The following is a 24,518-nucleotide window of genomic DNA, read 5'->3' as shown; positions in this document are numbered from 1 at the left end:
ATGTTGCTGTTTGAGCATGAAAAAGGAGTTCTCCTCTATATCAGTGTCAGTGTTTCTGAACTCCCTGAAACGCCTCCATTGTAGTCTTGAGTTTCTTCCGGGACAAACACGTCACAATATTCCTCATTTAAATAATTAATACGCAGAATAAAGGGGCGGGGCCTGGTTGAGTTAGTTAGTAGTTTGTTAAACTGGCGGTTATGGTAAGAGCGAGACATTTCCCAAACACACTCGAAGCGCTTGACCAATCACAACACACTGCTTCATCCGACCAATCAGAGCACAGTGTGCTTTCAGAAGGAGGGGCTTCATAGAGACAGGAACTAAACAGAGCGTTACTGACAGACTGGGAAGAGAGGAGCCGCAACAATGGAGAATATGAGGAAAATAATGTGTTTTTTTCAAAACATTTCAAGCATTTAAACCTATTCTAGTAGAGCCTAACAACAAAATCAAGACTTTGAAAAAGGGCATAATAGATACAATCCTGATTTTATTATGAGCAATTAATCAGTGCTCATATTCCCAAAAATATTGGTGGCTTATTTTCTGCTTTTTGTGTGTGTCAGGGGATGTTCAGAGCTCTACCGCATTCCTATGGTGGAGTATAAGCTGGACAGTGAAGGAACGCCCTGCGAGTACAAGACGCCCTTCAAAAGAAACACCACCTGGCACCGTGTGCCCACCAGCGGCCAGCCCGTCCCCCGCGGGTCCCCCACACAGGGTCCCGATCGCACGCCCTGCCAGCAGGTCCTCCAGAGCGCTATCCCACGCAGCACCTCTTTCGACAGGAAGTTGCCAGATGGACCCAGGTATCACTTCTGGTTACAATTCAATCACGTTTACTTGTATAGCGCTTTTCACAATACACACCGTTTCAAAGCAGCTTTACAGAAAATGCACGAGTCCACATTACAATTTAGAGTGATCTGTTATCAGAGGAAACTGTCTAAAGTTATGGATTTCAGAAATGTATATATACAAAATCATAGTTATCATTGAAGTAATGAATACTTGTTTGTTAACAAATGATTATGACATTTAGAAAATATAGCATTGGTGCGTGTTGATTCAGAGTTTGCGTCATATGAAGTGTTCGCGGGGTTTTGCACCGTTACATTAATCAGGTTACTTGTAACTTATCAATGTATTTATTAAACCCAAATCAACCGATATCAGATGAACAATACAATAAAAATGTACAGTTTTTATATAAGATTAAGCAACAGATATGAAAATAATATTATTTATGTTATTTATTATATTTAATGATTCATCAATTTCATCTCCTCTTTTTGGGTCTTTCCTATTAAAAATCTGAAGTCTGCAAACTATCATCATCATCATATATATACACACAGAAACTCAAAGGACAACCTGCTAAAATAAAAGTTTGGTTTAAATTGAAGAAATTATGACAGAAATATAATTACTATTGCACAGTATAATGTACTTCTCAAAGTAGCAGTAGTAATAATAATAATTGTTAAAATGTAATTATACCATTTGTTTTAAATTTAGCAGTAAACAAACATCTTTTGTGCTGCACATTGTTTGTCAAAAAATAAAACTGTTGTTAAATTAATAAATACATAAATACGATTATTATTATTTTTTTATGCCTTTATTTGATTGCCGCCGTTTTTATTAATACATTTGTATTAAATCTTAAAGCCAGAAATATTTTAACAGAAAAACTGAATACAAATAAAAAAAAAAATGTATGGCCCTATCATTGTTAAAAAAAATTAATTATTAAATTGTTTTATGTTTTAAATACGTAAAAAGTTTTATGAATTAATTTGATTTGCTTTTTGATTATTGAAATGTAATTAAACCATTGAAACAGAATCAAGAAAATTAAATTAAACCAAAAAAACATGGATTCTGGGATAAATAAAACAGAATTTGGGAAGAAATAAAACTGCTTTAATACGGCACTAATCGCCGTCTTGTGATACTTTTGAATATCATTTTTTTATTTAACTGTAAAACAAGATAAAAATACTTCTTTTTTTTTTTGCAGTGCATAAATATGTGAAAATTGCAACAAAAAAACCTGTCTGTTGTTGTTCCGTGTCATGCAATATTTTCGTTCTCACTGTGCACTATCATTTACTTTTGCTGCTGGAAAGTGATGTTGCATTTCCAGTGTTTCTGCCATACTTACTGACCCAGAACATCATGATTCGGGTTCCTGTGTTTGGTATGCATGCATTATGCCTTTCAAATAAGGTTTGTTATAATGTGGTCATTTGTTCTTACTTGGAAGCCCCTCGTGGTGTTGATGACCTTTCCAGACTCTAGTGTGAGACCGCATGTGGAGAGAGCTGTGCATATAATGCCACTGAACTGAACGCTCTTTCTGCTGATGCATTAATGCTCAATCACTAAAAGCACACTGGACACCTTGCAGAAATGTCCTAGCAACCACTTTAACATAGATATGAGAATGTTTGCACATGCAATTCATAAAAGATTAAATGTTTTGTCAGATCTGTCACAGTGGTGTATTAATATACTAGCATGCATATTGTCCTGTGCCATTTTTGGTGCGCAAAGTCACCATGGCAATTGTGCAAATGACCTTCATTAAGTTTCTACACGTCACATTTTGCTGTTTCGGAGGGTGTGTGCGATGTATGCATGGAGAATGAGAGCACTGCTGATTCCCATTATTAAAGCTGACAGAAACCGGTCTGAGTTTTCACCGCCAGGACTTTCACAAGGTGACGTGTGATTGGATCCCTGACGGTTTAGTAGACAGGTTCTTAGTGAAGCATCCATTAGTGGAGGAACATATTATCATTCTACTGGTGCTATTTTTGGAGTATGCATCAATAAAGGTTAGATTATGTTATGTTTTAATACTGTATGTTATTTCAGTTACCATTTTATTTACTCGAAATCTTGATATTCTGTGCACATCTTCTGTATGCATGGAAAACCCAGATGCACATTTGCCCAAATGTCAAGTAAATAAAAGGTAAATTGCGTGAATGTTTACCTTAAAATGTTTCAAATCGATTTGAAAGCATGATAATCTGACCGTTATTGATGTCAGATTAAAGTGAATGATGTTTAATGAGTGCGGCACTTATGGCTCTGTGTGTTGCCTAATTATCCCAATTATCCATTTCACTAATCCACTGTTAATTAATTAATTCAATTATATTATAAATTTTTATTTAGTTTATTGAAAATAATTACATTTACAATGAATGTATTAATAAAAAATATTTATAACAAATATTATATGTTTATATAAAAAAAATGTATATTACAATTTCTTATTTCATGTACTTTATTTCCTTATATTATTATTTATATATTTCATATACTATATTTAGTCTTATCTTTTATCTACAACAGAATTTCTTCTGTCAAATGTTGTTCATCAGATGTAGGTTGATTTGAATTTTAGAAATGAAGTAAATTTGATTTAATATTTTTCATTTAGTTGAATTTGTTGTCAAGGTATTCAAGATTGATAAGAATATTATAGTAGAAAAAAATAATGTTTAATGTTGCGCGTTAGCCGCTTATAGGTCTAATTTAAACATCAGTTGGAACAACATGAGGGTGAGTAATAATTTTCATTTTTGGGCGAACGAACCCTTTAACACACATTCAGCTTGTCACTCGTGTGAAGCGAGTGATTGGATCAGACACGTCGATGTTGTCTTCTTGACTCCACAGACTGAAACCTGTTGCTCATGCCAGACTGGCCGTGCTGCAGTGCTATCAGTATCAGTGGCGCAGCTGCTGTGAGAACGGAAACCCATCTGTTCTCTGTCTTTCTCACGCTACAGGACGGCTCAAGATACGGAGAGCCCTCAGATGTCCTGCAGTAAAGGAGAGGCGTCCCAACACTACCGCAGTTCGCCCAGTAACCAGTCGTCCTCCAGTGACCCCGGGCCCTGTGGGAGCGCTAGCTGGAACCAGCAGCCCGGATACGACGGGTAACATGCTGACTCAAACTCACAGACAATCTGTTTTTGTGTGGCATAAATAATGCAATTATTCTGTATTAATGTAGTTTGCAAAACATGTGAATGTGCTTGATGTGTGTGTAAATCAATGAATGAAATTGATATTTTTTATCAGTATTTATTTTGCACACATTTTGGTTATTTAAGTTTAATTGAGTATTAATGTATTGGTCCAATTAATAATTCGATTAATATAAATTAATAAATAAATACTTTAAATTATATTAACATATGAGTTATTTAGTATGGATTTAGTTTATTGAAAAATAATTGTATTTATTATTAATGTCTTAATAAGAAACATTTATTCATTTTTATAACTTATATTATTAGCTGGTTTTAAACTATTTAATATTAATATTACTTAATACAATATATTTTTCATTTTTCCATATACTTGTTATAAAAATTAATGTTTATCATATTGTCCACCTGATCTAGGTTGATTTGGATTTTTAATTTGGAGTTTATTTAATATAGTGTAATTTATTTTAAATGTGTTAATTAAACATGTATTAATTTCTGAATAAATATTAAACTATTTCATATTAATATCATTAAATATAATAAATAATATTAATTTCATATATTTTGTTTCATCATATAAAAACTGTAAACAATTTGTTGTTTATTGTATTGTTCATCTGATATAGGTTGATTTGGGTTTTTAGAAATTAATTGATAAGTAACAAGAAACCTGGTTAATGTTCAGGCACAGTAATTGGTAATTTACTGATTGGTACTCGATTTTTAGTCATCCATAAATGCGTTTAGACTTGTCTTAAGTCTTAAGAGCATAACCTTCACACACAGAGGACGTTGGGAGAGTGTGAGATAATCAATCCATAAGGAATCTAATCAAGGCTGACATTTATTAGTATGAGTAAAGAAATGAGCTATTGCTATATGAATTTGAACGTGTCTTCAAAGGTAGTGACTGATCACAGCTGGAGGTGTGAGGGGTTTCAGTCAAACTGAACATCAGTGCACTGCAATCAAAGATGAATAGCCCAAAAAAACCTGGCTTTCATCATCCTCCTTTGGCTGATTGAAGTCTTTTCCTCTTCCCGAAAGAGCTAAACTCCAGCCTGTTCCTTCCACAGGTGTCAGTCTCCCGTTCTCCACGAGCGCTCCGCTGAAGCCCAGTGCATGCTGGGAGACGGGGAGATGCTGAGGGAGAGAGAGCCCACCCTCGAGAGAACACGCTCTGCAGGTGACACACACACACACACACTGAGCTTTATAGTTACCCGTCTCAAGAGTGAAGGTCAGGTGGACATCAGCTTCTGACCTGGAAACACACTGGAAGTGAAACTGTTGGGAAAAAATAGGTTGCACGATTCATTAAAACCTGAAATTGCGATTGGGCTTAGTGTGATTAACAAAAAGAACATAATTCAATAAATATATGTGTGTTTCAGAGTGAAGCGAGGCACTGTGTTCATTTACTCGTGAACAGCTTGTGGTTTTCCACCAAAATAAAAGCTTGATGGTGTAATGTTTGAAAATGAAGATATTAAGACAGCCATGAACATTAGTGAGGGCATTCGTGAATTTGAATATATCATCGTGAATTAAAAAAGCATTTAAAAAAAGCTATTATTTGTATTAATTATAATAATACAAATAATAATAATGGTAACACTTTACAATAAGGTTTCATTAGTTACCATTAGAATGAACGGTAATTCTACAGCATTTATTAATCTTTGTTCATGTTCATTTCAACATTTACTAACACATTATTAAAATCAAAAGTTGTTAACATTGGTTAATGCACTGTGAACTAACATGAACAAACAATGAACTGTTTTTATTAACTAACATGAACAAAGATTAATAAATACTGTAACAAACGTATTGCTCATTGTTAGTTCATGTTAGTTAACTCATTAACAAATGAAACATTATTGTAAAGTGTTACCATTATTATTACTCAGGTTAATATATAATCACAAAATTTTGGGCCAAATTGTGCAGCTTAACAAACCTAGTGCTTATTTTTTCAAATCACATTTTAAATCGCAAATGCAACTTTTATAAGTAAAATCACAATAACATTTTTCGTGCAGTCCTAGTTATTGTGGTCAATCTGTTTTTTCGAATATCATAGATGATGAGTTGCCCATCTAGACCTAGAGTTTGCAGCATCTAATGACCGTATTAGACCGTGTCTATGCTCTTCTGTTCTCTTTAGTAAGATGTTCTGGGAAGCTCAAAGCTTGTGCTTTATTCTGTCTCCACAGAGGCCAAATGGCACGTCCCTTCCACTAAGATCCTCAACTCTTTGAAGGAAAGAGGCAAGGATTCACCGAACAAGCTGACGCGGGTAAGACTTCTCCCATGCGACACTCCGGTTGAGTGAAAGCGATGCCTGTGATTTTGCCAAGAAGAGCATGTTTCTGGATCAACATCATTCATTCTGATCCTGAAAGAAGATTCGAGAGGAACAAACATGTTCCAGTACCCTTAAAAAAGCTTTTTAAATCAACAATATTCAATATTCATTCCTCATGTCCGCTAATAGGTTTCCTCTGGTACATCTGCTTTAATGATAAAGTTTTATTTATAACATTTTTATTTATTTACTGAAACTATGAGTGTTTATAGATTAAAATAGGTAACTAAAATAATTATAATTAAAATGATATATTGGAAATTAAATAAGGATTTTAAAAATATATATTTAAGAATCAGGGTTGTTATGGTTAATTAAAACTAAACCCATAAAAAAAAAAAAACCTTTTTTACTTGAAATAAAATACACGTTAACTGAAATGGAATAAAATATTTTAAATGTATATTTATTTCAGCTAGTTGCCAAAGAATTTCTCATTTTCATTTAGTTTAAGTTGATTTACTACAATTAAAACAGAAATAAAAACCAGTTAGCAACTTTAATGCTTGTTTTATATTGAAATAAATTAATATGCCCTAAATTCAAAGTTGAAGCCACAAATCGAACTCTAAAAATGGTTTGATAGTAATTTTAGACCAACACTTGGCAAACTCCCGGTCGCCCTACACACAGCTGTATAGAAGGTCATGAGGTCCAGTTCATTTAAAGTTCACAAGACCGCTGACAAAATAAACCCTGTGGTTTATTTATAATTCAGTTGGTTAGTTGGCTATCCAGCAGGCATTTGTTTATATATGCAACTGTATGTTTATAAATGCCGGACTAATTCATAATCTTGGGGAATTCCCTCTGGGAAATTTACTGCGGGAACGGTGTCAGAATGAGTTTTAATGTGGTGAGTGAGACTTACACTTCACATATCAACCCTATAATCAAGTAACATTGGCATCTCCTGGATCTGCTGCTGTGGAGACGTCTCCCGCTCGTCTTTACGTACAGTAGGTTGAAAAGCTTGATATGACAAACACACACACACACGGAGCCCCGCTAGTCGTGCTGTCAGTGTGTGTGTGCATCAGTGTGATGAATGAACGGTGATAAGGTCAGTCTGCCCTTGGTGCTGGCGCTCTGTGCTGTTATCAGGGACATGCTTGTGTTTGTCTGTCTCTCTCGCCATCTATCTCACCGTCAATGTTAGTTTTACCCGATATCTCTCACTCCCTGTTCCAGTAATAGCATCTGACCACCGGCAGCCGATTCAAAGTAAATGACGGTCGTTTAACGCTGGGCTCCTGTAGTGATCCCTGTGTGAGCATCTGTACATGCATATAAGCTCTCTTCCAAAATGTTTAAGCTGAAATGATCCTTCTACTATACATGACTGATTTGAAATGATGTTTGTATGTAGAATCTCTGCTAATGAGTCTGGCTTTAGCACTAAGTTGACCGTAGCTATGTCTCCATCCACCTATTTTTATGTAAGTTTTGGGACTGCTAGATGCAAAAAACTCATGTGCTTAATTGAGGTATACAGTTTTTCCATTGGACAAGAAGACATGCGCATATATTACGATGGAAACACATTTCCCAAATAAATCCCTCGACGCGCATAAAAAAAAGTCATGTGACTCCTCAACAGGGGATGTGATTGGATAACCGGACTAACCAGCGGACCAATTGCATCGCAGCATCTCAAATGTTGCTTTGGTCATTCTGAAAAGCCTGAAATGTCATCTATAGTTTGTATAATGACCTCCAAGAACTGTCTCACACGATTGCGTTCTCAAACATCTGGTATCCTTCTCCGAACGCAAGATAGCAAGCGTTTATAGCGTTTCGTCTGCGCGTTCTGAGGCCCAATTCATTCATGATGTATGATTGCAGCAACTTCCAGTTTTACTACAGATATTTTGCACCAATTTCCTAGAAAGTGATGGTCTTGTTCTCTTGAACACATGGGATGGAAACAGGGCTTTGTTCGCAAATGTTTTTAAAATTGCAACTTTGCATGGAAACATAGCTAGTGTTATGCTCTAATAAGCGTAGAAAATGAGTAGTGCACACAAATATTGAGTGAAATCATTTTTAATTAAATTTGAAATATTTTATTCACACTTTGGAGTGTTTAGAGCTTGTTGCAAATGCAATATTTTTACAGAAATTAAGTAAAAGTTGCCAGGCCTTGTATAATAGGGATACTTTTTTCAATTTCAATTTCAAAACACTTTATTTGTCCCCAAGGGGCAATTAATGAGGCCACATAGAGTAACGTAAACATTATACATTATAACATCCTACATTAAATAAATAACACAGTGTACATGAAATACATATTAATAAATACCTAATATATATATTAGCAGTGGTACATTTAAATTTCCATCAATTTTTTGCTATTAAACTGTGTTGTAGTAAGAACATCTTCATTTTCCTTCAAGGTAAATTAATGTTAATTACTTTGTTTCACTTACACTAATGTTATTACTTGTAATTTCCTTCAAATAAGGCCTTTTCTCTGTCAGTGACTGTAGGAAGCGTTTGCCTCTATTCTGATTTGCAATCACTGCAGTTTTGAATCATGTTACTTATTAATTTAACAATTTCTATTAAAGAAAATGGCATATAATGTCTTAATTCATTCCATCCCACGTTAAGTATAATACCCAATCAATTTTTACCACTTCATGCTGTTCAAATGAATCTCAAGTGCCATGTTCTCTAATGCTTTTCTCACTTAGCAACTCAGTTGCATTGAAAACTTTTAGATCCTGGGGATGTTTAATCTACGACATATGATTTATTGTGTGTGTGATGAAGAGCTATAGGGGGTTTGCAGCTGTAGGGCCTCTGAGCAAATATGGAAAACCATGATAGATTAAAGGACGGTCTCATTATCCATGTAAAGTGGAATGTGTTTTACAGCTGCATTAATGAGTTGGATCATTTCATGTCAGTCTAAAAGCAGGTTTAATGTCAGAATCACAGTCTCTTAATTATGTTTGTTGTTGTCTGTTTGCCTTTTACCATCTATATCAATAACTTACAAACCTTTTCATCTCTGAAATGGTCTCTAATGTCTGTTGCATTGTCTAAAATGCTGTTGGCCGTATCCACTGGGAGATGTACATGGCGCCGTTCACCACAGGCTCCCCTCTTTTAATTTATTACCCCTATTGTCTGCGCACTAATTAATGAATACAGCTCATATTTGCATACATTACCACCAGTCACAGAATTATTCATTAGCTCACAGTAATTAGTTTTGCTGGTCTTTCCAGTGTGCAGTGGTACATTTAAATTGGCATGATATTAGTTTGGACTAAAGAAGGTGTCACATGACAAAGAATATGACAGCGAATGCGACCCGTTTTTACATCTGCTAATTAGAATTATAGATGATAAAATATGCTAGCAAGCACAAAACGTCACGTAGACAATGGCACGATATGTATTGTTTGTTGCAATGTGAGCTACTGAAAAATGTAGCCTTGGTATTTATGCTGGCAGTTCTTAATTTATTAAATATTTGTGTATTTTTTAATATACATATATAGTGCTGTCAATCGCACCTAACATTCATTTTTGAATATATTTATATTCATATTGTGATAATTTCACCTTTAATCTCCAAATTAATGTAGAAACAACATAAAGACACTAGACTATATTTCAAATTAAAAGTTGTTATATATTTCAAAGCCTAATAAATGTTAAAATGTATAGCTTTCAATTATACTGTGATGCCGAATGGCTGTACTTATTGGCTAAAATTGAGAGAGAGAAAACTCATAGCAGTAATGGCCTTCTTTCATAAAAAGATGCCATTAAAACAAAACAATCTTCACATAAACCCATTAAAATAAATGCCACAGTTATTGAAGTTGTCCTTCAATAAATCAGGGCTCAATTCTCTCTATTAGCCCAGTCAGACCAGTTCAGATTTCTACTTGCCCTGTTAAAATGTACAAAAAGTTATTGTTTTCGATCCATGTAACTTTTGACTTTCAGTTAGGAAGGATATATACAGAAATTGAATAAAGTTATCAAACACTTCACAGTCTTCCCTGCATAAATTATAAATGAAATCTATATTTATCCTTATTAAAGCTACACAAGTTATTCAGTCTAGAGCAGTGAATGGTTTCTCTTTTTCTTTTGTTCTTTGATTATCCTTAATGACAGACAGCAGCAGGTTTATTATCCCTATTATTAATGTTTCCTTGTTGTGTGTGTGTGTTTGTGTCTTCCTCCAGCAGGGCGGCGATAAGAACTCCAGCCACTCCAGCAGTAACACTCTGTCCAGCAATGCCTCCAGCAGTAACAGTGATGAGAAGCACTTCGGCTCCGGGGACCTGATGGATCCAGAGATGCTGGGTCTCACCTACATTAAAGGAGCCTCCACTGACAGTGGGATTGACACTGCACCCTGTAGCATGACCCCAGGGGTGGCCAATGCATCTGTGGCCCGCGTCGTGCTCCAGGGCCGGGGCGCGTCTGATCCGGGACACCCCTGGACACCGGAGCTGACTGAAGAAGGTTCAGTGGAGGAGGACCACGGGAGGTTGTATCTTCCTCAGAGCTACGCCGCGGCTCTGGCCGCCGGACACACACCCGCGGATGGGAGTATAGGAGACCTGAGCGAGATCTCATCTCATTCTAGGTGAGCAAAAGAGTGCTGATGTATAGGAGAATATAAATAGGTCAGATAAGTAGCTTGAGGCTGAGTGGATCATGCATTTCCTGGTTGGTTATATTCAAATGGTTCCAAGCGGTGTGTTTTTGCCAACATTATTGATTAGCCTAATGGTTAGATTCCCACTCAAAGCATTACTGTGGAATGCTTCCAGTCTGCTATCTGTTATTGTTTATAAATATGTGCATATTCTTTCAGTTACACACAAAAACACAATTTTTGTATCTGGATTTTGTACATATCCACATACAAAAATTGTGTGTTTGCGTGTAACTGGAAGAATATGCACATATTTATAAACAATAACAGATAGCAGACTGGAAGCATTCCACAGTATCTGGATATTTTACATATCCAGCTGTGTGTATTCTCTTGGAGAGAGAGGGATGGTGCTTTTTTTTAACAGCAACCCAACAGACTTTTTGCATTTAAATTGTCATCACTGACTTTCTGTTCTCATTTTGAAGATGCTGAAAGTGACCTATTATGCAAAATTCACAGAATCTGCCCTGTTAGCTTAGCTCCCCCTCTGAGTGAGCTGAACACGATCCGCCATGTTTATCTCCTCACTATAGCAGCTAGTGGATTCACAAGAATGTCTCAGCTACGTGATAAACAGTCTAAGGCCACGTTTACACAAAGCCGGGTATTTAGAGATACGAATATCCCCCCCCCCCCGTTTTCAATAATAACATCGTGCACACACCCGCATAAATACGCCGTCGAGCGCCATCATAACTATGCCAAACCTATGGGCGGCAGTGTAGGGAGAAGGATAAAGCCATGCAAGCCAATCAGAATCCTCAGAATCGACCAGAGAGAACCTAAAACCCCGTTTCTCCCAGTTGACACGACAACACATAACTGACGTTATCAGAAATCTCCACTTTGGCCGGAGTTTTTAGAAATAATCGTTTTCTGTGATAAAAACTGGGTTTTCGTGTAAATGAGAGGCCAAACCGCAGGGAAATATCTGCGTTTTCCCTTCGTGTAAACGGGGCCTAAATGTTATCAATGAAAACAGAATGCATTTTTCCATTCCACTGCCTTACTTTTCCATTGCTTTTCTATGTAAACGTGCTAGATGGACGTGTTTGACCTTGGCACGTGCATCTTTCACAGTGTCTCGCACAGAAAATGGCATTCTAGAAACGCAAGTTAAAAGAAGTTGAACTTTGGAAGAAAAAAAAAAAGTTTTTAGATAAAACATTGCATTTTTAGACGCAAAGACGCTCTGTGTGTGAATGGCACCGGACGGGAGAAAACAATGCAAGGTCCGTTTAGCGCATGTTTACATACAAAATAATGGAAAAGCAGCACAGTGGAATGCAAAAAACGCGTTTGTGGAAACGGCCCCATGCTGTTTCCTGTTTTGTTGTTGCTGGAGTATCCGAGCGAGGCCCAAGTTGTAAAGGCTCCGACCTCTTTTGGAAAGGTGGGCGGGGAGCAGCAGCTCATTTGCATTTAAAGATATACACACACAAAAAAAAAAAAACTTTGCTTCCAACAAAAAAACAACTTTGATACTTTTTTTTCAGGATTCTTTGATGAATATAAAGTTTTTTAAAAACATAATTTATTTGAAATAGAAATCTTTTGGGGCATTATAAATATCTTTACTGTCACAAAAAAACGTACTGACCCCAAACTTTTGAACAGTATATCTGGAACAATCCAGTAGCAAAGCGGAAAAATCTGGAAATGATTTCCTGTGATTCCAGTCCAGTTAATCTTCAAGTAGCAGATCCAGTCTCGGGTCAGTTACCTCAATATTACTCATGTAGATGATTTTCCTGCTAGAGAACCATAGTAAAAATAGGACAGACCCACTACAAGGATTTTTTCCATTGTCCAGGGTGGTTGTGGGGATTGTGCAATTAAGATAGGATTAACTTAGGATATTAGGAAATATAGATCGCTTTGTGTATGGTGCTTAAATGTTTACATGGGTTATTTTCCATCCATACAATGAAACTCTTTTGTTTTTTGCACTGCAGAGCAATTCAGGAGGAAAATAACTACTACCTTCTGTTATGTTCAGAGTGTTCTTATATTGCTCAGGATGAGTTGTCTTCAAATGCTATTTCAGGGAGTATTATTAGAGCCTCTTGGAGGACAGTTGTGTCAACTAAACCCTTGAAAGCATAGACTGTTACATAAAAGGCAGAAAAATGGTAAAAAGTCTCCTTGAGATGGACCGGAGAGAATGGCAGCTGTCATGTTGTTGTAGAAAGGTCAGGGTCCTGCTCGTAGCCATGTTGTAAGTTCTGATGTGTGTGATTTTGAGTGCATGTTTGTCTTGTCAATGCATTTCAAAAGATGCCCGAACAGAGCACTGTCAATGCAGAATCCCAGGGGATCGTTCTTGGAATTAGATCACTACTGATCTAATTACTCTTAGAGGGTGTTTTCAGACCTGTATATTTATTTCCCTTCTTTATCTAACCACCGGTGCTTAAATGAATTAGTACAGGAAGTCATTTCATATTGTTTTGATAGCTGGGTCTCACATTTCACTATCACATGTGCGCTGGCCAGTGGCTCCCACCACTCCGGCAGCCCTTTACCCCACAGCTCCCAGTTTAGGCCCTCTCCAGAACATCCCGGAGCCCAGGCCGTTCCCTACAGTAGCCAGGAGCCCGGGCCCAGCACTGATGTACACACATACAGCCGCCGTAGGAGGGCCGATGACAAACCGGTCCCGGACGAGCCCCCAATTCAGTCCGAGTGTGGGTGAGTGTGTGGATGTGTGGATTAGGGATGCACAATAATCAGTATCGGCTATCATTTTTAATGTTATTGCTATCAGTCCACTAAGAAAGTTAGGCTGATATATTAAACCCAATAAATTATTGATTATATTAATTCAGATACACACTGCTCACCATGATGACTTTGATTGGTACCTTCACATAAAGAAGTAGCCAATTGGTACAATTTTTAGTTGACCTATCCGTTCATATATACAGACACTATCATGCTGGATCTGAGTAAACGCTCCATGTTATTAATCCATGACACATGCATTTTGATTTGATAATGTCATCAATTACTTGACATTCAAGGAAATTTGAATGACTTGCTTGCATTATTCAGGCATTGATTTATTTTTATGTCAGTCAACAAATTATTTAAATCGTTTAATACGTGGATTATCCCATTTATACAATGGTCATTTGCCAGCATTGACAAGTTAAAGGTATCATTGATGTGTACAGTGTTAAATTTGACTGGAAATGTTAAAATGGCGGTTATTTTCATCAGCTATGACTTGTTAGATCTAGCATTTTGTTCACTTTAAATCAGACACAGAGATAAAGTAGTGTGGTAAGGTTACATTTATTTGTTTGAATCATATCATTTATTTGAATGAATTTGCCTATCGAGAGAGAGATGCGTGTGTGAATTACCTGATTATGTGCAGCATCTCTCTATTAGCAATAAAGCTGCGAGTTGAATTACTTCAAAAACAGTGACGTTACCGCACCTCCTTGCTAAAAAAGCGCTATATAAATAAATGTGACTTGACTTGCTGAGTAATATAATCTAGCGATTCAGAAGCAAAGTTAATTTTTTATTTAAAGTCATGGGGCAGCGTTCACAACAAGCTTCTGTGAGATGTCATTAAACGTATGTGTGTTAAACGGACTTGGAACTACCTGTGCATTAAATGGTTTTATTGCACACACCTTTCCGCCAATCAGAATCAAGTATTCAGACAGACCATTAATTATCAGTATTAACCAAAATTTCCATATCAGTTAAATTTCCATATCAGTGCATAACTAAATAGGATGCATCTACTGGTATGGTCGGAGAGAAGGTTTTATTGAATTGTTTAGGCCACTAAAAGCAGCATTATAAAAGCCAAGACACTTATGAGAGTAATTTGTTGTATAATTTAATTTACCATTGGCCATAACCACATACTCTGAGTCCTCAAAATCTCTAGTGCGTGTAAAGCACTCAAATAAAACTATGTTTAAAAGGAGTTGTATTGTGATTTCCTAATGTGAACAATTAGGTTGGGCTTTAGATTTGATTAAATTTAATCTTGCCCTCCAAGCTTGTGCCAGTGTGACTCATTAAGCGTCTGGTTTAAAAGGCCAGGAGAGACCAATCTATTCCGAGGCTGGATTTAGCCACCGGCAAAGGTCTCTCACTTCTTTTTATCCAATTAATCTCTCCTCTGGCACAATCATCATGCAATTCCAGTTTTCAAGGGCAAAAAAAACATCTGCAATAGGTTGCTGATCAAAGCGGATCTTCCCTCTATCGATCCGAGTATTACCGCGGCCTGGAATGAACCATCAGTAGATTAACAGCGCTTCGTCCGAGCGAGTTCTTGTGCTAAATCAGCTCTGTAAGCACGCAAACGTAATATATACTTGGCATGTGTCTCCCCTCATTATTGATCTACACGAATCTTTGTTTACTGTACCATTCCACACAGAAGATCGGTGTTTACCACTGGACTCGAAACAGATCCTGAAGGGGAAACGATTGAGCCACAGACACTTTTCTTTTAGTATTCTAGTTTTGCTTCCCCTCTTTTTAGGGAGCCATGGTGGAGATCTTTTAGATGTTTTTATTTTTAGATCATGATGATGTTACTGGGAAAAAACTAGTATTAATTTATGTTGAATGAATTAATGTATATTTGGCCACTTTCGGCATTGAGATGATGGTCAAAAAGTTGCCCAATATACCTTAATTCACCTTATCGAAGTGTGAATTTGAATTTAATTGGTCACACCTCACAGGAATTTGAATGAATCTATCTATCGTTCTATCTATCTATATCGTTCTACCTATCGTTGGATCTATCTATCGTTCTATCTATCATTCTATCTATAGAGTGTGCGCGTGACGTCACCGTCGGCCGGAGCGACTGCGGTCACACACACTGAGTGGCAGAAACACTGAGCGACAGCATTGGTGTTCAGAGCGAATGCCGACAAACACACAAAACACTTCTAAAACGGGAAAGAGCTTTGAGATTGACTGTATAAATAGATTTGACAAGAAATCTGAGGTATATTTTTACAGACTGCCGAAAGGTACAGAAAAGCAAAGCAAATGGATCGCTGCAATTCACAGAAACAACTGGATCCAGGCAGAGAAAGGTGGATTTGCAGTTATTTAGTGTCAATATGCTGAATTTAGGGGTAAAATCATACACTATATATTGTATTGACAACTCATCAATTAAATATTTACCATCGCTGCATAACTGAATGTTTTTTTAATAAACACTGACAAAAAACTATACAAGTTTTAAAGCTGGACGATATGTTGATATAACATTGATATAAGTGATCACATGGATTTAGACCTATATTGTATTTAAATAAAGCGTTCACAGGAAAATTGGCTTTATGTATTTCCCCGGTGTTTAAATCAGGCTCATGTAAACGTCAGGAAACAGGATTCCTGCTGCATGTCAATATACACGGATCACTGGATCTTTGGTAAGCTGTAAGAAACACTATATCGAGTCCAACCTTTAGTTTAAACTGATAATCGTTTGTTTTACTGGTGTTTTCACAGTTTCTCCCATTAACTCCAGTCACACAGCAGCTCTTCTGCCACTCAGTCCGGCTGATGGGGCGGTCCTGCGGGAAAGTGACGTCAATGGATTCCCTCTATTGTCTATAATTATTTATAATTAGACTTATCTGAAAACAATAGACGCCTGTTACTAGAAACGCGAGTGTGTGCTTATGCTCTTGTTGAAACTCTCTCAGGTCCATCTCTCCACTAATGTCTTTTGTTCTTCTTAGATTGATGGTGTGGCTGAGCCAGCTGTTATAAAAGAAGCCTTGTAATGCAGTTAGCATCTCCATTCTTTGTTTATAACACGTTACGCAACTCAGCCTCTAGACAAATCATCCAATAATGCTCACACTTATTGTGCCTGCTAATGAAGCTTTTTTCCCGTTGACACTATAAACCTCTCACCAGCTGCTAACTTTATTCTGTTTCTTCTACTTTCCTCGGCTTCTTTTGCTCAGTGGAGCCGAGAGCTTGTTGTCTTTCCTTCTGAAGGCTCTAGCCGAGCGGTCCAGGTACATACACACACCCCCACTGCGTATGTTTGTGCTCACGCTGTTCGTGAACCTTCCCCTTTGACCCCTGACCTTTCTGTTCTCCACACTGAGTGTAAATGTCTGGAGTTGAAATCCTCCCCGCTGTGCCACACCGACCCTCGTCTCCTTGCTCACCTCGACAGTTTCTGTCAGGCTCAGACGTAGCCTGTAGTGCTCATATCAACAGTTGCTCATAGACACACACACCAGTAAAGGCCAACGGGTCACCAAGTGTGTCGAAGCCACGGCGCTAGTGCCAGACAGCTGTGATGACATAGTCCAGCGCCTGCGGGCTCTGAGTGAGTTTTAATACGACCTCTTCACTATTGCACTCGTTTGGATTTTCTCTGCATTGCTCAGTTGTTATTTTTAGCCTGACGACACACACACACACACACACACACCTCCTCACAGTATTAATTAACTCACCTGCAGTATTTACACACTTACTATAGTATGTTTAACTCTGGAGCAGCTTGAATATTAGTTACCTTTACGTTTTGCCTGTTACTTTCTAGAAGAAATGATGCTCTGCATGGAAATGCCTGTCACTGTTTTCCCTGTCTGAGTTTGTCAGCGCGAGGCTGAACTGATTCTGCTTCAGTGATAGGATGTTAGCCACTGAATACCGCAGGTTTAACCCACATAAATACTAGTGCATTCAAGATCTTGAACCAGATGTTCAAAACGTTTTATACCCCATTTACACCTGTACCACTTGTGATCCGATCCACCATAATCTTAATACCTGTGTGTGTGTGTGTGTGTGTGTGTGTGTGTGTGTGTGTGTGTGTGTGTGTGTGTGTGTGTGTGTGTGTGTGTGTGTCCAAAAATAGTATTTATTTTATTAATATTTATTTAATTATTAATTATAATTATTATTTAATTATAGTAATTATATGTATTTCTTTTTTAAAGCTATTAAATGATAACAATAAAATTAATATGCTAAAATTGTGTGTGCATATATATATATATATATATTAGGGCTGTCAAATGATTAATCGTGATTAATCACATCCAAAATAAAAGTTTTTTTTACATAATATATGTGGGTGCACTGTGTATAATTATTTTGTATATATATAAATACACACAAATGCATGTATATTTAAGAAAAAAATATTATTTATATATAAAATATTTATATTTATATATAATATAAATTATATATAAATCTATATACATGAAAATATTTCTTAAATATATACAAGTTGGGGTGTGTATTTATATATATAAAATAATTATACACAGTGCACCCACATATATTATGTTAAAAAAACTTATTTTGGATGTGATTAATCACGATTAATCATTTGACAGCCCTAATATATATATATATTATATATGTGTGTGTGTGTGTGTGTTGTGTTTTGTCAGTATGCCATGTATTCGGTTGTTAATCTCTATCCACATATTTAATGTTTAAATAGTTATATGATTATTAATGTCTTGCTCCAGGTACTGTCGACAGAGTTTATCTTGTATTTAATATATGATTTCTCGTGTTGTTCCGGTGTAATTTTAGTCTGTGTGTGTGTTTGTTTATGCATACTGTCTGACAGCTATCTAACACCCTGCCAGTCACACACACACACACACACACACACAATGCACGCAGTCACAACACTATCAAGGTCACATTGCTCCCTCCACTATCTCTCCCTTTCCTCCTTTTTACCCGATGGAAGGATGTGTTACAAACATGCTCAAGATGTCAGTGTTCTTAACTCACGGTTTAGTGTTCTGTGTGAAACTGATGATCATTACACAAACCAGATCTCCTGTAATGCTCACTGTGCGTCTCCTCAATGCCTCACACATGCTGTCATATAAGAGACGACAGAATTAGACCCAGACAGACCCTGGATCCTCCATGTTTGCCCACCAGCATGAGTAACCCTTGCTCTTCCCCGACTCCTGAACGTCAGCATCATGGGCCTGTGTTTATGATCGGTGTGTGTGTGTGTGTGTGTGTGTTCCCACAGGGAGCTGTACGCCGGAGAGACGTCCGGTCGGATACAGGAGAGAGAGCGGGACAAACCGAAGGACACGAGTCTGCAGCCCAACATGTCTAAAGAAGAATACATGAAGATGATGCTGTGTGAAAGCCCTGGAGAGAGCGGACACGGGAAGGTACGCCGTCAAACATGCTCTTTTTAAAGTTGGTTTATTTGACAAAAAAACTATTTCAATCGTTCCGCTTCAAAATTACGCATTCAATGTGTTACTTGCCGTTTCTTTGTAATTATTTGTTAAATTTACTAGCAATTTCTAGTATCAATTTGTGATGCAATGTACCATGGTGTATGTCTGAAATACCATGAATTACCTTCTTTGGTAAGGGCATTTAGACAGGATTTCGTGGACATGATTCTGTAATAATACCATGTTTTTAAGACATTTACCAGGGTAATCATGTATTTTCTATGGTAATACCATAGTTGTTTGTTTTTGTTTTGTTTTTAAATGGACCAGGGTATTACAATGTTTTTGTAATACTGTTTTTCAGACAAGTACCATGGTATTATCATAGTGTTTCATAAATTTCATATTTCAAAAATTTCATATTTTTTTATGTTCTTTGTAACAATGCTTTGTTTTTGTACTTTAATATTATTGTTCAAAAGTATATTTATTTACCAATGTAATACCATATTTTTGATGGAATTATTATGTCTAAAAAAACATAATACGTGTTATTTTAGATATTTACTGTGGTAATCATGTTTTTTGTTTTTGTTTTTTGACTTACCATAACGTCATAATATTTTTTAGATGTGGTAATACTGGTAAGAGTGGTAAAAGTATATCATGGTACTACCATGTTTCTGGAGATGTACTATGATAAAACTGTTTGTTAGACAAGTACCATAGTAATGTCATAGTGTTTTTAGATATGTACCTCAATAGTAATGTGATTTTGGCCATTTACTGTGGTAATTTGTTTTTTTCCCATGGTAATGCCATGTTTTTTTTAGAAATTTAACATGGTAATCATGTTTTTTCTGACTTAACATAATGTCAATATTATTTAGATGTGGTAATACTGGTAAGTGTATCATGGAAATACCATAGTTTTTGGAGGTAAAACTGTTGGACAATACCATGGTAATACCATAGTGTTTTAGATATGTACCTTGATAGTAATGTGATTTTGGGCATTTACAGTGGTAAAACCATGTTTTTGATATGCCACAGCAATGCTTTATTGTGTTTGTACTTTAACACTGCGGTTCAGGAATTCATTATTTTTACTGCTTTTATATTTTTACAATAGTAATACTATGTTTTTGATGTATTATAGTAATAAGTTGTTTTTTGTACCCAAAAAAAGTACCATGGTTGTCTTTGACGGACAGTAGTAACTTGGAGTACCATCTAAATACTGTAGTATATGTAAATGGTAATTATTAGTTTACATGCACTTTCTGGTGTCAAATAATGCCTTTCCATTAGCTCTGATTAGTATGTGAATGTAGTCTCAGTCTGGGCTGTGTCTCTCACACACACACACACACACACACACACACACACACTCTAGCGCTGATAACCTCAGTGTGTGAAGTGATTGAGGGCTGAACAAACGTGTGTGTGTGTGTTATCAGCCAGAGCCGCTTCTGGACACACACACACGATAACACGAGTCTCAGACCGAACAGATTCGGCTTAGGTAAGCTGATTGACGAGCGCTTGCTGTGTTTCTTCTCTTCGTGTTGAATCTGACAGGACTCAGGGGTGGAAGTTGTTGTTGGAGTGTGTGTTTTCTGAAGTCCCCTCTGCTCCTGGAGACTGTCTTAATTGTGTTTCCCAGTTCCCGGGTCTCTCCCTCGGCCCGTTATCTGACAGCAAAGGCTGGAGTAATGCACAATGCCCTATTTTCAGTGGTGTGTGTCATGTCGCAGTGCCCTCAGTAGCAGACAGGTCATTGTGCTTCAGACCAGCGTGATATCATACATGTTCCAGCAACTCAAATCTGTGCTTCATCTGCACTTCTCCAACATCTACTGTTTTTGCATGTAGTTGCTAGGGTGAGAATCAACAGAGCCCACTGAAAGTCTCTCGGATATTCTGGTTTCTTAAGTCCCTCATTTAATATTTTTTTGTTATCGTTGTTTTGTTTTAGTTTTTTTCTAGATTTAAAATAATCCTGCATTTTGATAAATGCATCTTTTAAAGTGCAAATATTACATGTAGCCTCTCAATTTTCATAACTGCATGCATATTTATAAATAAATACTGATTAAATATTAATAAAAATACTATACTGTACATTATTACTTTACTTATATTAATTCATAAAAAAATAAATCCTAAAAATGGTCAGTTACAATAATTAATTTGAAAATAAAATTTTAGATCCAAATACATTATTTGTTAAATATATGAAAAATAATATTATTTTACTGTAATTTATATGCTATTATAGTTTTTATTAATATTTTGACTTTTTCGCTTTTATTTTAATATTTTCCATTTTCATTTAAATCTTTAGCTATGTGCTTTTGTCTTTTTTCTTTTTTTTTTTTTAAATTAATATTTAGGTTGAATTTAATTTTATTTCAGTTTTAGTTTTTAATTATTTCCAGTTGATAATGTAAGTGCTTCAACCTAAACTTATTTCAGTTAGTTGCAAAAGAAACATTTCTCAATTTTGTTTTTCATCTAATATTTATATTTTAATTGATTTCAGCTTTAATTCAGATAAAAAAATTTTTTATAGTTTTTGCTTACAATAATCACCTTGCCGTGAACAAGTTGAATATGATATGTTTTTAAATTATTGAAATATTAACTTAAAATATCAGGGGTACTTGAGAGATTTGACTGCTTTATACTATTCAAAACCATTTCCTTACAAAACAAATTATGAAATATTATTTGTAAGCTTGTTTTATGTTTAGTTATGCCATGTAACATTAGTTTGTTTATTTTGTACAAAAGCAGCTGTTATTGGTCCATCACAGATCTCCACCAGCGAAGGGTTTTTATTTTAAAGGCCACACGTTCCCCCGGAGACAGAGCTGTCATTGTGGAGCGCGAGCCGGAATGGAAAACACTGTCAATCTGTTTTTTCTTCCTCGTGGAAACTGCAGGCAGAGAGCGGGAGGAGTGAGCGTCTGTAGAGAAGTACATTACAGACACTGAGAAGCTGGAGGAAAGGGTCCCAGTCTGATCTGAGAGGTTCATACTTTCAATACTTTCATGAATCCTCTGGTTTTATTCGAACACAACGGAGTGATGAGCAGGTGAAAAAAGGACCATTTAAGATCACTATATCACCGGTCAAATGTTCTAGAATAATTACGATTTAGTTCATGTTTTTGAAAGACGTCTCTTCTGCTCACCAAGGCTGCATTTATTTGATCAGAAATACAGTAAAAACAGTGAAATATTATTATAATTTAAAACATCTGTTTTCTATGTGAATATATTTTAAACTGTAATGTATTCCTGTGATCAAAACTGTATTTTCAGCATCATTACTCCAGTCTTCAGTGTCACATGATCCTTCAGAAATCACTCTAATATGATGATTGCTGCTTCGTATTTTCGTGGAGACTGTGATACTTTTTTTTTTTTTCAAATCTTTGATAAATAGAAAGTTCAAAACAATAGAAAAAGAAATCATTTGTAACATTATAAATGTCTTTACTGTCACTTTTGATCAATTTAATGCATCCTTACTTCATAAAAGTATCTTTCTTACCCCAAACTTTTTAATTGTAGTGTATCAACATTGATAATAATCATAAATGTTTCTTGAGTAGCAAATCCTCATATTAGAGTGATTTCTGAAGGATCATTTGACACTGAAGACACTGACACTGGTGATGCTGAAAATTCAGCTTTGATCACAGGAATAAATTACACTTTACTATATATTCACATAGAAACCAGTTATTTTAAACTGTAATAATATTTCATAATATTACTGATTTTACTGTATTTTTAAACAAATAAATGCAGCCTTGGTGAACAGAAGAGAAAAAAAATCTAAATTTTTTAACACCATTTGCTGCCCTGTTTTCCAGATGAGTAAAGACAGTGAGTTGTGTAAGATCTCGACTGCTTTATTTGCAGATGTTGTTTGGAGCTGCGCTAAAGCCCGCTCTCGTTTTATTTTTACGGAAGCTGCTTCTTAAACCCCATTTGAGGCTGTTTTAATGCGAGAGGACCAGACCGGATCTACTCTCATAAAGTTGCATGTGTGCAAAAGGCCGAGAGAGAGAGAGAGAGAGAGAGAGAGAGAGAGAGAGAGAGAGAGAGAGAGAGAGAGAGAGAGAGAGCTTGAAGGAAATATTGAGGGTGGTTCATGGTTCAGCGATGGGATTCGAGTGGGATTTTGGTCTAAAGGAAGTGAAAACAGTGGGTTCTGGCCCGGAGGCGTTTAGCTTTGCTGAATCCCGTGTGCCATGACGTCTGCTTTCCCTCCGGTAATGGCGATTCAGCAGACTGACGTTTTTGATCAGGTCTCAAATGGTGGAAGACGTATTGTGTGCTATAAATAAAATGAACAGGATCAACTGACTCCGCTTGGGAATGAACCAACTTCCTCTGGCTCACGCTCTGAATGGAAAACATATACAATGTATCTAAATAGCTTTGGCACAGTGTAAGCCTATTAGCTCATGAGTGTGTGTTTAACTCTGTCCTCATGCCAGTGAGACATGACATGTAGTAGGACTACCTAGTGAGCTGTCTACCTAGACTGCATATATACAGGCATCACTGTGTGATCTTAATGAGAAGCTGCCTCATGTGATGCTACCTTCTAAGATACCTCGTTTTGTCCAAATTTGGCATTGCAACAAGAAAAACATGACAATGATGATAGACTGTGTTGAGAAATGTTTGGTGATGTTTTAAATATTTTCACCAAGGCTGCATTTATTTCATTGAAAAACAGTCAAATCTGTAATATTGTGAAATATTATTACAATTTAAAATAATGTGAATATAGTATGTTAAAATGTAATTTATTCCTGAATTTTCAGCATCATTACTCCAGTCTTCAGTGTCACATGATCCTTCAGAAATCACTCTAATATGATGATTTGCCGCTCAAGAAACATTTCTGATTATTATCAATGTTGGAAATCAATTTTGATGAATAGAAAGTTGAAAAGAACAGCATTTAATTAAAATAGAAATATTTAGCTGTCACTTTTGATCAATTTAACGCATCCTTGCTGAATAAAAGTATAAGTAGGCTTTTAAAAAGTCCATCATTTGAACAGTAATGTATATTGTGTTACTAAAATATATATTTTTTAAATACTATTTTGCCAGATTTGTGTATGTCATGTATTGTAAAGTTGTAGTTGTAGATGGCTAAGGCCATTGAAATCACTTGTGAGTGAGTGTGTGTCACGTGAAGAGTA

The 24,518-nt window shown here is 36.2% G+C and overlaps 1 protein-coding gene across 5 annotated transcripts in view; it reads left to right on the top strand.

Moving 5' to 3' along the window:
* LOC130069011 (signal-induced proliferation-associated 1-like protein 2) overlaps window positions 1–24,518 on the top strand; it is a 180,892-nt gene that overhangs the window by 138,529 nt on the left and 17,845 nt on the right. Inside the window, exons 10-17 of one of the 5 annotated variants that reach the window (XM_056232691.1) lie at window positions 570–812; window positions 3,813–3,962; window positions 5,096–5,205; window positions 6,239–6,321; window positions 10,608–11,011; window positions 13,583–13,777; window positions 17,059–17,112; window positions 19,122–19,269. In XM_056232691.1, coding sequence (XP_056088666.1) covers window positions 570–812; window positions 3,813–3,962; window positions 5,096–5,205; window positions 6,239–6,321; window positions 10,608–11,011; window positions 13,583–13,777; window positions 17,059–17,112; window positions 19,122–19,269 — 1,387 coding nt within the window. Of the gene's footprint in view, window positions 1–569; window positions 813–3,812; window positions 3,963–5,095; window positions 5,206–6,238; window positions 6,322–10,604; window positions 11,012–13,582; window positions 13,778–17,058; window positions 17,113–19,121; window positions 19,270–24,518 lie in introns of all 5 variants that reach the window. The other 4 variants (XM_056232690.1, XM_056232693.1, XM_056232692.1 and 1 more) reach the window with 4 other exon arrangements.

The sequence above is a fragment of the Rhinichthys klamathensis genome, unplaced genomic scaffold (assembly GCF_029890125.1).
Source record: "Rhinichthys klamathensis goyatoka isolate OS25496 unplaced genomic scaffold, OSU_Roscu_1.1 h1tg000352l_1, whole genome shotgun sequence".
Classification (NCBI taxonomy): domain Eukaryota; kingdom Metazoa; phylum Chordata; class Actinopteri; order Cypriniformes; family Leuciscidae; genus Rhinichthys; species Rhinichthys klamathensis.
Note: the sequence above shows the minus strand (reverse complement) of the source record. Positions and strands in the feature narration are given on the sequence as shown.